Source organism: Notechis scutatus, chromosome 4, assembly GCF_049901735.1.
Source record: "Notechis scutatus isolate UNSWTSFEM ecotype Mainland chromosome 4, rNotScu1.2, whole genome shotgun sequence".
Classification (NCBI taxonomy): domain Eukaryota; kingdom Metazoa; phylum Chordata; class Lepidosauria; order Squamata; family Elapidae; genus Notechis; species Notechis scutatus.
Genome location: NC_142012.1, coordinates 43,226,284 through 43,242,469, shown reverse-complemented (window position 1 = coordinate 43,242,469; position 16,186 = coordinate 43,226,284). Strand labels below are relative to the sequence as shown.

Here is a 16,186-nt window from a genome sequence, read left to right as displayed (position 1 = left end):
CCAATCCATTTGTTCTGCAGACAAAAACAGGCCTCTTGGTAAGAGGGGAATAGCATAGCTGTAAGGGGAGGGAACTGCAGGAGACTTACTCCAGGAAACTCTTCCCTGCTCTGGGGAGTGACTTGCACTGAAGCTTGGAGCACTGGGATGGGAGGCAGGTGCTCTTATTCTTGGCTTTTGTGTTGTCAAATTCTTCGGAAATGAAAGGGATTCTGAGGTCAAATGTGATCTGCTGCTCACATTTTTGATTGCCTCTGCAGTGGGGAGATAGGAGTCAATCCTCATCTGGTGTTTTTGTTTTGCTTTGTTGGGTTTATGGGCCCCAGTATCATAACTGGGGTTTGCTCAGCTTCTTTCCTTACCTCTGGATTCCATTTTTAAATTGAAGGACTGCACCAAAATGGTGAGAGGATGGAAACTCATTTCAGGAGCTGCTAGATTGTTTCCATGTTGTCTCTTCCCTCCCATTTTTTTAAATAAGAGCAGGAAACAAAACAAGGAATGGGACTATGCAGATGTGAGCGATGGATGTGTTCTCCATCCAAATGATGCATACCTTTTTTTTTCCTTTTAAGTGAAGTTAAATGAAGGATTCACTCGTGGAAAAGATGACTGCATGGGAAATTTGCTAAAATTGTCACACATGTAATCTACCAAGCTACTACTGTGCATATTGACTGATAGTGATTCTTTTGTATTCAGGTGGACTTATTTTCCCCAGAACTAATTGGAAATGTCAGGAATTTAACTAGAGATCATTTTTATACTACCAATGATCTACAAAATCTCTCCAGGTAAAAAACTGGAGACAATGGAATCATAAGGGCAAAGAAAGACTACCATTGATGACAGGAGGTAGTCTGACTCTCACTGCCAAGGAACCTGTAGAGATGTACAATAAGCACAACTCCAGATGGCTAAAAAACATACACGACTTTTCTCTGAACACTGTCACAAGGATGAGCATTTTACCAGTATCTAATAATCTGATGAAAGGCCCAATTGTCACACTTGCACAACTGTAGTGATGGGGAAAATGTGTAACTATTGTAATGAAAAACATAATTATAAGAGAGATCCTGGAAGTCTTATGACATTTATGACAAAAGAGATAAAAATATTCAAGCGCTAACCATGTCTGATATTCAAATTAAAATGTAACATATATATTCCCAGGAGATCTTATGTCACACAAAGTTTATTTTTCCATCTCCTCCCCTTACATTCTATGCACAGTGTGTCAGCAATGTAAACCGACAGTAATGATATGCAACATCTACAGTTTCTTGGCAGCTGTTGGTCTAGAAAGTTAAAAACCTAAATTAAAAACAAGTAAGAACACAGAGGATGCAATTAGTATGGGAAAACCCAGCACCAGTCAAGGATAAAAAAAATACAAGGAATAACTTAAAGATTGATAGTGCAATTAATTTAGATATAAACAGCTGCACTTGTAATGATGTGTCCAAACAAGCAGCACTCTAATATCAAAAATAAAGCTGGCCTTTTTTCTTACCTGCCTGAATGATGAGCTTTGCACATTCATTACATGGAAACAGAGCAACATATATGCTGCAGCCTTTCACATCAGCAGAATTTTTGTTCATTATGGCATTCAGTTCAGCATGACATACTGATTAAAGAAAAAAGATTTCAACAAATATTATTATGTGTGTTCATTAAAGAAGATCATCTATCTAAAACTTAACTAAGTGTTAGCTGCAAATGCCCAATTTCTTCCAGAAGCAAACACCAATACAATTTGTCACACAAGAGAAATTTAGCAGGGGAGACAGAAAAGAAATACTTCAGAAAACCAAGATCAATGGAGGTCAAGTGGTCTGGCCAGAATAGTAATGAGGAATGAAATAATTAAGAACATTAAAAGGGCCATTCACCAACAACTACAGGACAAGTCAAGGCCATAGGTTGAATGCTAAGTAATTTCAGCCACCCCAAGTGTGCCAATATGTCATAGCACTATTGCCCCAAGAGAGTATCTAATTGCCTACATAAAGGAACTCATTTAGGGGCTTACATGCATGGATACATTCTTTTGATGAGGCACGTGTACATTGTATTCTTAAAAATGAGAGTTATGACAAAAAAAGCAAGCATTCTGTCCTCCAAATAACTGGCAACTAGAGCACAGAAAAGATAACTAGCACAAAGAACACCATTTAGAAAATTATTCTGCCCTATTACTATTATCAATGCCCAGTAAGAACTCTGAAACACAATCAAAAGTTATTTGATAATCAGACCATCATAAACAATCGGAAAATGAATATTTATAAATTCCAGAAGGCACAAGTCTTTATAAAGAAACTATAAATTTATCAGGAGAAAATGTATTCTTTTGGCAGTATATGTGTTAAACAAATTAGCAATGATTTGCCTATTTGTGATCCCTGTCTGCAAGCGAAGTCTTCACTATCTAAAAGCCAAAGCTGGCAAGTTCAATTATCTGCAGCATGTTCGGTGGGACTGGAAATCACTTTAGTTTCACGCATTGTTTGATATATTGGCAGCAGGAGCTGCTGCCTCTGATGTACAAAACCAGTTCTATGATTCTTTGGGTGTTGGTCTATGTAGTCAAATTCTTTAGAAAGATTTTTCTCAAAACCACTGAGAACCAGACTCCTGTGGAGTAAAGATTTATTATGTTATGATAATGCCATGCAAAGCAAATTCTATGTACATGGATTTCAAGATATTCCTTGTATAATCAAGTTCAGCGTGTCACTATATTTTCCCTTGCACCCACCCACCCCTCCCACCACTAACTGAACTGATAATTCCCACATTTCCTAGTCAGAACAGTAATTGCCAGCTGAGAGTTTCAGAAGCTGCTGTCCAAAAATATACATTTAACTATATCTGTAAAATATAAGACAGAAAACTTTGGCTAGTAAACAGCAGTTAATATTTTTAAAATGCAGATATTGCCATTTTGAACATTTACAATTTTATGGGAACATACATTCATAAAGAGTGTTAATTTCTAAGTACCATTAAAACAATCCATGATCTGATGGGTCATCCTTTCAGAGATATTTCCTTACCTAAACAGAAAAGCAGGATGACCATGGGTGAACAAAACAACTGGGAATGACTTCCACCAGCTTCTCCACTGACTTTGCTTGTGGGAAGCTGGCAGGAAGCACTGGAAGTCACAATCGTGATTGAAGCTAACTGCAGTTGAGGCTCTTGTGGCTACAACTTTGCCAATATAACTGGTGTGAATATCTTTGAAATTTCAATTACATGGGTCTAATGGGTTCCATATTTTGTACACATTCTTTAAGTTAATGGATTTGAGGTACACTGATCCAAAAAACTTTGCACTATGATGCACCATTTGGGCTACTTGAAGGTTTCAAACAGATGAGTTTTAGTAGTATATAGATGTTTGATTAAATATGTCCATATAATCAGTAAAATTTACTTTCACTGCACTAGTTCTACACAATAATTTAGAGATACATTCTAGGAAATTAATATTATAATCATTTAAATTCACGTTCTGTTAGGAAGAGAATATACCCGTATTGGTGAACCTATGCCACACGTGTCGGAATTTTATCATGCTTGGTGGGGTTGTAAAAAAACCCAGAAAATTCAAATATCATATACTGATACAAAGGATTTTAAAGGCTAACATTCAACTGAAAGAACTATTTGCTGGGGTTAATGGACAACTAATAAAAACTATGAAGGTTTATTTTTAGGTATAATCTCTGCCATACAAATATATGTGCAAAAATGGAAAGATCCCAACAGAGGAATAACTGGTGAAAATGATGAAACCAGTAATCAGCAAAGTTAACTTGCTTGCTTACAGAAAGATCAACTACTACATTTTATTAGCAACTGGAAACCTCTTACAAACTCAGTTTAAAAAATGAACTAATTATTTATAATTTGTTGATGAGAAAGGGTAGATTATGGAAAAAAGGAAACTTTCATGTAACCTTAGAGAGAGGGAGAATAAAATGTAAATGTACTTATAATTGCTGTTAAGAAGACCAGAAGTCATTTCTTTTATTTATTTTTTTGCTTCTTTTCCACTTTCTTATTACCTTTTTCTATCCTAAAAGCATTGCTTTTACTGTGTGGAAAAATCTCTTTAATAAAAATTAAATACATATTATAAAGGAAAACTAGAATTGGCCATGTTGAACCTTAACCTTTTTTGCACAGGCCTAGACAACTGTCATTATGGCAACCAATTTTGGGCAATATACCTTAATGTTCTAAAAATTCCAAATGTCCTCCAGACAAAAATAGTTAGGCACCCTGTGTTATACAGTACAGATTTTAACAGTATCAATGACCACAGTAATCTAAGAACAAAGCAAGTTTGGATTTCAAAACAAATAAACAAAATAAAACAATACGCCCTCTGGAAATAAAGAAAATGCAGATCAGAATCACAACAATCATACCAGAGATCAATTTGGATTAAATTCCAGAAACATGATTTGGAACACTTCAACAGTTGTCAGCTAACCTTAGGAAAATACAAGACTCCTTTAAGACTTGGGAGACTTGAATGGCATCTTTGGAATTGAATCCAAAACACTGTAGAGCAGGGGTCTCCAACCTTGGCCACTTTAAGCCTGGAGGACTTCAACTCCCAGAATTCCCCAGCCAGCAAAGCTGGCTGGGGAATTCTGGGAGTTGAAGTCCTCCAGGCTTAAAGTGGCCAAGGTTGGAGACCCCTGCTGTAGAGCTTTCATTTATACATTAATGTCATCCAGGATGAATTGGATATTCACCTTGGATTTTAAGGTTATTGGGAATGCTCCCAGGACACTCTTCACATGATGTACTTTAGTCATAACATGATCTATTTTTTTCCAGATCTTGAGTAGACATTCTTAGCATCTCAAATTACTCAATAGAAGGATGAAACATATACATAGGTAACTGACTAGTCAATGCAATGAGAAATCTAAGTACATTGAGGTTAGATGGGCAGAATGCACATCATACATTGAAGCAATAGCTCTGAATAGTTAGTAAAATTATTATAATCCAAAAATCTAAATGTCAGATATACCAAATAACAGAAAAGATGGGACAAAAATTACCAAAAATCCCTCAAAGAAATTAAGAAAACAGAATAAAAAACTGGACTTACCATGCAGTTCCTTTTCCTACCATTGCAAATATTCATAATTGGACTACTTTTCCTCTTGCTGAGGTAGGTAGAATGAAAGTATTTTATTCTATACTCCATAGATGGCAGCAGAGAACAATCTCCAGACTAGTTAAGGGACTGACAAAGAGCACCAGGAAGAAATACACAAGATTGAAGTGGAAGAAAACAAGACAGATATTAGATGTATTTAGCAAAAAAAAGTCTTGTTTTCACTAAAATATAATAAACCATCCATCAACAGAAGAAAGAGGCATTTCACCTGTCAGCTTATGCTACAAAATCTCAAGTGAAAATGGCAAAAGGATGGTAAGTGAAGGATAATCTCTGCTCTGTAGAAGGTAGTTATCTTCAATGTGGGCCTCTTCTGTTGTTCCAGGATAACAAAAACCACTGAGAACTAACAGGATGATCGTACACTTTGGTCCCACTATTGCCAATGTTTTGTCATAGGGTTGTGATTGCGAACCTGTGGCACACAGAGCCATTTGTGCCAGCACGCAAGCTGCAGGCAAACTTACCTCACTGCACATGCGTGTGCTTCACAGCTGATTTTCGGCCTCCCAGAGGCTTGAGGAAAATCTTTGCAGGCCAAAAAATAGGCCCATTTCATCACTTCCTGTATTTCCGGAAATACCGGAGTGACAAAACAGGCCCATTTTTTCGGCCTGCAAAAGCTGCAGAAGCTTTCCTCAGCCATTAGGTCTCTTCCATTACAGCTCCTCTTAGGCCCTGAACTAAAAAAGTCTGTGCATGGTGACTGCCCTATGCTCAGCCATAAGGCCAGATTGATTGTAGGGAAGTCACTTTTCAGAGACCCACAGAGACGAGGGAACACTGAACATGGAAGGAGAAAGTGAGAAAACATCTACATTAGTCCAATCTGAAGTGGCCCTGTCAATCAAAAAGAACATTGATTATGCCCTAATCCACAGGTCCCATGGCTTGGGGATAGCCCCGTAATTCCACTTCCTGAATAGGTATTAAAAATGGTCCTTTGAGCAAGAATGAGAAAAAAAACCACCTGCGTGAGTATTTATTCTGGTAAAGTGACTCAAAAAAACCCAGTTTTAAGAATGACAGCCCCAACTATCTAAGACTTCTGCTGTATCCAGGGAAAGTCTTATAGGAAGAAAAAAAGGAAGAAAAAAATCAACAGAAATTGAGAAAGGATAAAGTTTAATTTAGAAGTTTTGTAGCAGTCTGCTTACAGACAGGAAATATTTGGGGTGTTGCTCTCATCCCTGCCATGAAGGAACTATAAAATAAAATACTTTGATCCTACCTAAAAGGTGATAGGCACCTCCGATAATATTGCCTTCTGTTTCCATCAGGAAAAATAAAGACCTAATTTAATCATTACATTCCTTACCATAGGGATATTTTGTGTTGAGTTTATTATCTGCTGTTCTTGTCCAAGGCAGAAGATCATCACTGCATCCATTAGGCATCCCATTGTATCCAATTCCAACAATCTTCTTTTCTGAATTCACAATGCAAGCACCAACCTAAAACAGCATTCAGTTTACTGTTTCACTCCTGTCATCCATTTACCTATTGACTATGGCTCAGAAGGGTAAGAGTAACACAGGAATATTAACTGATGTATCAAATTTTGAGGATTACAGACCAACTATAAATATATGAGGCTCCACAATCACCTATCTCAAGGCCATGAGAACAAACAGATCTTTAACAATTTCCAAAAGATTGGGAGTCACATGAATCTTCGTGGGGGGCGGGGGTTGTGGGGAGAGAGAGAAAGAGCTACAACACACCTCTAGCATTAGAGGCTCCGGTTATCTCAATGTGCCTTAAAAGTTGGTACTTTAACTGCAGACATTCCTAGACAGAAACAACCAATTTACTTTTAATCCATGTATACAATGCATTGTATACATGATGGCTCTTCAAGCCTTCCAAGAAGTTACAATTGCAAATACAACTGCAAAATTTTAACAGGTGCTAAATCAAATTATTAAATGCACATCTGATCAATACTTCCAAATATGTATCAGTTTCCCGGAGGGCGGGGGGATAATGTTATTGTTAATCTTATACAATCACAGAAATTAAGACTTTATTATATTTCAGCAAGAATTCTCAAACTGTGGGTCAGGATGCCAGGGAACTGTATGAACAATTCATTTTTACTTATTTTATAATAGTTTTTATTAAATTTTTAAAATTAAAATAAAACAATTAAAATTAAAATAAAACAATAGAAATTAAGAAAAATATAAAAACAGCATATTAAAAGTGCATATATACTGTGTACATATGAAAAAGGCATAAAGAAATAGTTTCCCTTTTTATCAAGACAACTAAATTTCAGTAGCTTATCACCTTCTCTAACATGCAAAAAAAATATCTCTTCTTCTCATCTTATCTCTTATTTAAGAAATTATAGCTTCATCATTTAGTCCTAACCAGTAAAAATCTACTCAGTTACCAAACCCCAACACACATTTCAACGTTAATCAAATGTTTCATATGCCTTTCCTTTATTTTTATCATAGTAATTTATCAATTATCAACTGCTACAAAAAATCTACCTGCATCATCTTATTTATAAACAAATCTTTAAAACCTCATCATTTAGAACGATTCATGTAAAATGGATTAAAAATTACCAGAATCAACACATTAAGAATCTTAATCTTTAATCCCTTCAGAATGTCCAAAAAGTTGATTTATTATCATTTTCTGTCTTCTTTTAGAAACTCTCAGAAAATGTAACATGTGCCAGAAATAATACCTACTTTTTAACCTTAATCAAATACATTGTAATCTTTTTTATACCACTTTTTCTTTAAAAAAACCCTCTTCCTCTTATATCTTATCTGTAAGCAAATATTTAACAAGAAAAACCTATTAAGAGCTATTAGAAAAACCATATATATTTTAGTCTTGATCAAATAAGCCAACTTTATATATTTTTTGTTTTAAAAAATATTTGATTTATTGTTGTGTCTCTTTTCATTATTAAGATATCAGCCAAATTCATTTATAAATCCAGTGCAACATCTTTGTCCATATTGTTCCATCTGATTATCAGTGCCACAGCCACGAGGTGAGCTGGGGGTGGGAGTGGAGCTGCCCCACGCACCGCACATTGGCTTATCTCGGTGCCCCACAGCTAGGTCACCCACGCCCTGACACTTGCCTTGCCTTGCAGTGGCGGCTCCAGCAGTGCCATCCAGCAGGACCCTGCGTGGCCATTGGCCCACTTCTTCTGGTTGCTCACAGCTGCAATGGAGCAGGAGGCTAAGTGATGCACTGGTGCCACAGCCACAAGATGAGGCAAGGGTGGAGCTGCCCTACATGCCCTGCATCAGCTTATCTTAGGGCCCCCATAGTTGGGCCATCCACACCCCAGCACCTACCTCACCTCGTGGCCATGGCACCAGCACATTGCTTAGCCTCCTGCTCCATTGCAGCCACGCAAGCAATCAGAAGAAGTGGGCTGGTGGCCACACGAATCCTACTGGGCAGAGCTGGTGGAACTGCTGCCGTGAGGCAGGTGTCACAGCATAGATGGCCTGGCTGCAGGGATCCTAAGGTAAGCTGGTGCAGGACATGTGGGGCAGCTCCACCCGCTCACCTAGTGACAACCAGATGGAATGGGCGGGAGGGCAGCTGTGCAGGCTCTTAAATAGGGCTTATTTGGGGGGCAGGGCTTATATTAGGTGCATGCGTAAACACATGCTAGGTCTTATATTCAGGATAGGTCTTATACATTTTGGAGACAGATCTAGTCATATATCTATTCATAAATAAATCCAAATGAATTCAAATCGATGTGATTATTCCAAGGACAGTTTGCCTAAGACTTCAGCTTCATTGCCTTATCTTAGTCTGCCCAAATATCATTTTCCTACCTGGGAATTTGGATCCTTGCTTCTTTGTGCTGACAAGAATGCTACAGCCATGAAATATTCAGGCCACTCCAGGTAATCATCTCGTTTTTTACAAATCATCTCACAAGCATACCTACAGAAATTACACAATGACAATAAATGGTTATGGTTTGCATGAACTAAGATTTTTTTTTTAAAAAATTAAAATCTGCATAAGATGCACTTCAACCTCAGTGTTTGAATCTGCAGAAATAAATCAATTATTGCCATACCGAAGAATGGCACCAGAGTTTAATTAAGTACAACTAAAAGAGCAGAATCTGACCTTAAAGGTTACAGATTCAAATCATAACTTTTAATAGTTGGAAATATTGGTGTTTTATATGTGCCTCGTGGCTTATGAACATTATTACTTTTCAGACCAAAAGGCCAAAAGGAGACTGAATTATCTCATTTAAAATTGCAATTTATAGTGTTTAAGTCATGCAATGTTAACTATTATCTATCCCTCAATATTATCTTCTTTGGAAAAATATGAAAAGGGTTACTTTACTTGCCCCAACATTACTGACATTAAGTTGTTTGAGTAAAGATACCCTCAACCAGCTATTCTTACAGCAAGTATCTGATGCAGTTTCATTGGTTACAGCTAAAAATAAACACTGAACATGAAATATCTTTTTGCTGAATATTCTTGGAGTGTCAATGCCTGCTAATAATGATTTTCAATTATACAGCTCATAAGCCATGTTGATAACATATAATCCAATGTCAGAAGACAAGTGGTCCATTTTGTCTGCTTTTGTGGTAGTCTAATAATAGCCCTTTTTTACTTTGCATTTTAGCAAACATGAATAAGCAGTAGAACAATGACCCCAAAAAGCAGCATTTAAATAAACAGTTTTTCAAAGCATTATATTCTTTCCAAAAAGAATAATCCATGTGCGCTATTTTCTAATTCTCTAGATAAATAAATACAGGTTTTCTGAATGTTGAAAGTGGGTTATGATTTGTGAAATATTTTGCTATTCTTGCTCTACAAGACATAAAAACCCAGGAAAATATTTATACTCATTCAAATTCTGCCTGCACTGTACAATGTGAACAGCTGTATTCTTCTATCTCTCTAAAAAAAACACCATCATTTAATGCAAGCTCTCAGAAAGCCAACCTCATTTGATGCCATTCAACCCTAGTATCTAAAATCCAGTTTGCAGGTTTTATGTCCATCAACATTTATATCCATTCTCCCATGTCAATATTAATACCTCTTTCATTTACTGATCCTTAGAAAACATCTACATGGATTTTTCATTTTAGAAAGCAGAAACTCATGTAAAAATCCTACAGAGCTGAATTACAAGGATCGTGGAGTGCATTCTTTTATTTCACTTAAGATATTTTTAATATTTTGTCTATGCCTAAAGACTATACTAAAAATAGATTAACCTGGTGAGCATTTGTCCTCACACTGAAGTTTTTAAAGAATATAATAGGGAATTCTTACATTTAAACTGAAAGATGCATACAAACATAACAATGGATTTTTCCTGCTGCACGGTAAGCTCTGCTTTCCCCAAACATAAGCAGATATGCAAATAATAAAATATACAAGATTTTTTTAAAAAAAATTATACGCCACCAAGTGACCTAAGAGTATCCTCTCAAAAACACAAATGGTGTCCTTCCCATTCTGGCTCAACTCCTAAGGGAAAAGCCATTTCTTAACTAGGGGCTCTGGAAGACGAAGAAGATATCGGCCCTCCATATGGGGAAACCTGCTCCTTGGGGTAGATATGCTACAGAAAATGTCCTTCTAGAATAAATGACAACAGTTAATAGAGCATTCTGGAGCAAGCCTACCCCACCCAATTTAATGAGACAAGTAGATGTTTTCAGGAAGAATTGGTCCCTCAAATAACAAAGCCTCATGTCATTCAAGGCTATGAAGATGATAACCACATATCAAATTCCGCGTGGAAAGAAACTGGGTATCAGTGGAACTCATATAACAGACAAATGCAGTACTGGTGAACTATGGGGGTAACCAAAACTACACACAACTGCATCTTGAGTGGTCTTCAAGGGCAATCTGATGTAGATGCTTTGCAGTAGTCCAAACAGCAAGTAACTAGCACATGAGTGAACATAAGCAGTGCCTTCTGATTAAATGGCTGAGTAAATTAATCTGTTCTTTATATGGTGTATCTGACCTCGGATTTAGTTAGTTTTTCCTAGATCTCTGCATATCTGCCATTTTTAAAAAGGCTTGGTAGCTTTTCCGGTAAAGGGGGGGGGGGGGAGTGTTTCAAACATTTCCTAAACACTTTCTGCTTGGCTTTGTCAGTTACTTTATAAAAAATACTTAAAACCTGAAAGGAAGCTTCACTTCATAGAGAAGTTTGATGCAGAGGGTCTCCAATATGCACTGTACAAATGCCTCCTTCTAAAAAACATCTCCAAATTTGCTCCAGAAAAAGAAGCTGTATAGCTATGTTCACATAACATGATAGACTAAGCTACAATGGCATTGGACAGTTTGTAGTCCAGCACCTGCAAAACCAAGTCACTGTCTTAGTATATTGTGTAAATTGGACCATCATACTAACTTATATTACACTGTGTTTGTTATCTAGGCATCTTTTGTTAATCTGCTTTTAGAGTTTAATATGTAGTATGAACCCTATCATGGTTTAACAAAAATACATCCATACATCTGTAGAGAGTTCATATTTTTCTCATGAAGCAATATCTTCTCTGATTTTAAGAGAAAGTTTTCCACTAATGAAGAACAATGTTGTTTTTCAATATTTTTTCCTTAGTGAAATCCATCTGAAGAACAATAATTACTTTATCATAAACTAAGATATAAGATACACTCTAGAAAGGGGTCGCCAACCTTTTGGACCTCAGGGACCACCAAACTCACAATTTTAAATCCTGCGGACCACTAATATGAATTTTGACTGACGGTGGCTTGCTGATGTTTTCCCAGGGTCTCTGCAGAAAGCAGCAGAGACCCTGGGAAAAACCCAAAAAAAGTCTGCAGCAAAATTCCCCACCCCGTTTTCCTACCGATCGATCATTCTTTATTTGAGATCGCAGGATATTGTCTCCAGCTCCGTTTTCAGGGGGAGAGAGCAAGAGAGAGCGAGAGACTTTTGGCTTCATGCAAGGAAAGCAGCAGAAGCAGCAAAAGTATTTCTTTCTCTCCCCCAAACTCCACCAGAAATGAGTCTTTGTGAGACTTGTTGCGCCGGCGCAGCTTCTTGGAGCAGGATTCCTTGCAGGGTCCCAAAGACTCATTTCTGTTGGAGAGAAAGAAAGACTTTTTCTGCTTTCCTTGCGTGTAGCCAAAAGCAGAAGAAACAGAAAGAAGCAGCCCGGTGGCCTGGCGAGGCGTGTGGGGCAAGTTCCCTCCTCCATCCTTTCCCCTCTCCTCTCACTACCTCGTGTTGTTCTCAATGCAAGTGACAATGTTCCCACGGGCCATGTGGGCAGCGCAGCCTTGTGTTCCCACGCAGCCTGGATTAATTACTTTTGGGGGGTGCTTTGGGGTTGACATTTCTCTGCAGACCACCAAAATTTTCTCACGGACCACCACTGGTCCCCAGCCCACTGGTTGGCAACCACTGCTCTAGAAATTGGACTTAGATAAAAAGCTAGTCAAGATGATGCCATTTCTTCATTACTTCATGATAGTGGATCAGTTTAAACACTCAGGTGACCCTAATCTTAACATTAAATTAGTTATTGCTGTAATATGAGTTCAATATTTCAGGTTTTACAATGGTTGTATTCAAAAGACTTATTTCCCCTCAAGAATATATTTCAGTAATTGCTAAATTTAAAATCTTCATGAGATTACTTTTTAGGATCAAATCTGATTTGCAGAATTCTTAGAATATATCCTTTTTTAATTACTGCATAAATCAACTTGCTTTCCTTTTTAAATTTGAAGCATAAGATACAAATGTTTTATACAATAAACATTCAGCAAGGCATTAAAGTAATTTAACTACTTTAGATTATATATCTATTTGTAGCCTACTTTATTGTTTTTACTAACAACTCAAGAATATATCTTAACATACCTTTTCTTCCTATTTTCTTCACAATTACAACTCTGTAAATTATGAAGGGTGTTGGACAGAAAGTGACTAGTTCAAAGTCACCCAAGCCTGGCTTTTATGGCCAAAGCAGGACTTGAACTCACAATCTCCCTCCTTCTTAACTGGTGCCTTAACCACTAGACCAAAGTCAAACTGAAAATGATTCTGAAAGTAAAACAATATGAATACATTTAAAGCTGTTCAGATCAGAGCAAATCAGAACATTTTCTTCATAATCTTGAAAGTTTGTGTTTGAAATCCACAAAGGTGCAAGCATTGTATGTCATAACCTATGTAAATTTCAACTGAGTCTTTACTACTGTACTACACCTAAAAGCCGATTCTACATCTATAAAGGATGCTTTAATTTTTTATTACTCTAATTTTAGAAGAGGGAATTCTGAAAAAAATTATTGAGCAAGAAAATTTCAGATATCAAATACCTCCAGCAACATAATACTTAACACTAATCTTATATTTAATCCCTAGCAATTTAACCTGAATGAAATGCCTTTCCTCCAAGTTGCAAACAACCACAATTCTTTAGATTTGACAACAGCAGGCTGCATAAAGTATTGCTTTTGGTCAGGGTTTCCTGCCAGGCAGAGCAACAAAACTGTCTGTGCTCTGCATTCCTAAGCAGACACAAGCAGGATAAGTGATTTTCCTCCAGACATAAAGGAAGCCATACATGTACGCAAGTTACTTAAATACAGTTGCCTGTATTACCTCTGGGTGTTAACATTTCATTGTGTGCACTAATAGTGAGCTGGTTTTTCAGGCTTGTCATATTATGTTGGAGTAAGTAGATACTCCCATTCTAAATTCCAGTTCTAAATTCTAATTCTAAATAATTGTAAATCCTTCTGTCATTCAAATTTCAGTAATAATCAAGACATTACACTACTTTATAATATGTGAAATATATAATCATATAAGGTCACTCTGTCCACAACAATCAAAGGTAGGCCACCAAATACGTTCAGCAATTGCTTAAAAATTTGTATCTGAATTTCAACAAGAATTCTACAATGTAATGTTACTGTTAAAATAAAAGGTTTCAGCCAGCCAGCCATCAAGCCATACCAGCTCCAGCATATGCCATTCAATTCTTTCTTCTCCCAGGCCCAGGACTGTTTTTCTTTTTCTTTGCTCTTACCATTTCTTTCTCCTGATTTTTCTTTTACTTCACTCACAAACTTGGGATTCAACGAGGTTTGTTCATTCTTAACTTGAATAATGAAAAAATGGGAGCCTACAAAATAGGTTACACAGTACCGTGATCCGCATGTACCCTTCCCCTCACTGTGTTTGTGAATGCACACTTCGGGTTCTCTCCTGTTTCCTGCATTGCGGGCATCTAAAATCAAAAGGGACCTGGCACAAAATATAGTGAAGAGACTGCTTCTGTTTAATTCGTTAAAAATAATAAGACAAGAGACGGAGAAAAAGAAATGTAAGTTTCCGAGAAAGGAATAAATGATTTCACCGGGATGTGTGTGCTTAAGTAGGCTTTTGGGGGACCCGATTCAATTGCCCAAGCAAATACAGGGGTGCATAGAGGGGTGGAGGGGATTCGGGAAAAAGGCATAGGTTTAAGCAGTCATGGTGGATGCGTAAGTGAGTATAAGCAGAAAGAATAGCGTTATGCGAATGCGCAACCCATCGACAACCCGTGCCCCTACCCATTGAGGGAGCTGGTCTGCAGCTGCCCGTCAGCGTTCATCGCGTCTTAGCCACGTCGGGAACAAACCACGGTCTCACCGGCGTCCGCCTCCCAAAAGAGAGCTCCACCTTGCAGCTTGGCGCCAAAACTGGTCTCAGAATTGGCGGGAAAGGAAGGCGGAGTTCCACTGGAAAACCCCGCCTCCTTGGGATACTTCCTCAAACTGCAAACATGCTGGAGGCCTGAGCGTCCTCGCGGACTACATTTTCCAGAATGCATTGCTCCAAACGACCTTGTCGGACCATCTCGGCCGGGAAGTTGCCGCGCAAGGGGAGTTTGTGCGGTGCTGACGGGAAAGCGACTAAGATTTTTATCCATTAATATCGAATTTAATGGAGGAGTACAATGGAGCCATATGTCATTTCAGTAGCCTTTGCATCATGTTCTCCAATGAATAGTCTTGATTTAACCTCAGTGAGACTATACCACATAATTCCTCGTGGTTTTAGCTAACATAATGGATAAATGAGTACGAATAAATGGATAAAAGGGAACAGTAGGACAGGCACGCTGTCTGGAAATTGTCACCCGACTTCCCTAACTTTTTTAGGCTACATTGAGTAGTAAAACAGCTTGGTCATTTATTTTCGGATGTTGTGCTCTTATGAACCGTATCAGTTATTTGCAAGCATATTGCACTTGATTGCATCTTATTCCCTCCCTGACCATTCCTTAGTACAAGTATGCAACTGATTTAATCTATAAGCCTATTCCATACAATTGCAAGCATTAGAAAAAGAGAATCACTTTATCACATGGTGACAGAATTGGGCTAAAACTTTTGTTGCATAGGCAAGGGGAAAAAAATGGTTAACCCTATTGTTTAGAAACTGACAATGAAGTCTAACGTATAGTAGGGCTACCACATTTGAGCTACAAAGATAAAGTTTTTGGGTATCATCTAGTGGTGGTATGATTTTTTACAGAGTAGATACTCTGACTAAATATTTGGAAAATGAGAAAGACACTAATGATTTACAGTGCTGTCCACCATTTCTGATCACAGAAATATAGCAGTTTTTAAAGTTGGTGATCTGGATTTTGACTTCATCCCCTCTGGCTTCTGTTGCATTTTTGGTGCTGAAATGTGTTACAGTACCTTCACTATTCAGTGTGCCAATACTACACCTGAAGTTATCTTCTTCCTGGAGTTTCTGCACAAATCAGTGAGTTGTAAGAATAATGGGTCTCCTGTGTTACTCTGATATCATTTCTGATTTGAACAGATCAGATTTACATCAATTTACCTTTACCTTTGCAAGGGAACTCTTAACTGAGAAGACAAAATATTAGAAGAGAAATGCCAGCAAATGCTATGAGCTGA

The 16,186-nt window shown here is 37.6% G+C and overlaps 1 protein-coding gene across 2 annotated transcripts in view; it reads right to left on the bottom strand.

Moving 5' to 3' along the window:
- DCTD (dCMP deaminase) overlaps nt 1-14,989 on the bottom strand; it is a 28,247-nt gene extending 13,258 nt beyond the window's left edge. The window contains exons 1-5 of one of the 2 annotated variants that reach the window (XM_087963265.1): nt 14,822-14,958; nt 12,474-12,673; nt 9,046-9,157; nt 6,537-6,672; nt 1,517-1,633 (exon numbers count right to left, since the gene is read on the bottom strand). In XM_087963265.1, coding sequence (XP_087819391.1) covers nt 1,517-1,633; nt 6,537-6,672; nt 9,046-9,157; nt 12,474-12,589 — 481 coding nt within the window. In that variant the 5' untranslated portion in view covers nt 12,590-12,673; nt 14,822-14,958. Of the gene's footprint in view, nt 1-1,516; nt 1,634-6,536; nt 6,673-9,045; nt 9,158-12,473; nt 12,674-14,821 lie in introns of both variants that reach the window. The other variant, XM_026666993.2, reaches the window with a different exon arrangement.
- Nucleotides 14,990-16,186: the final 1,197 nt, after the last annotated feature.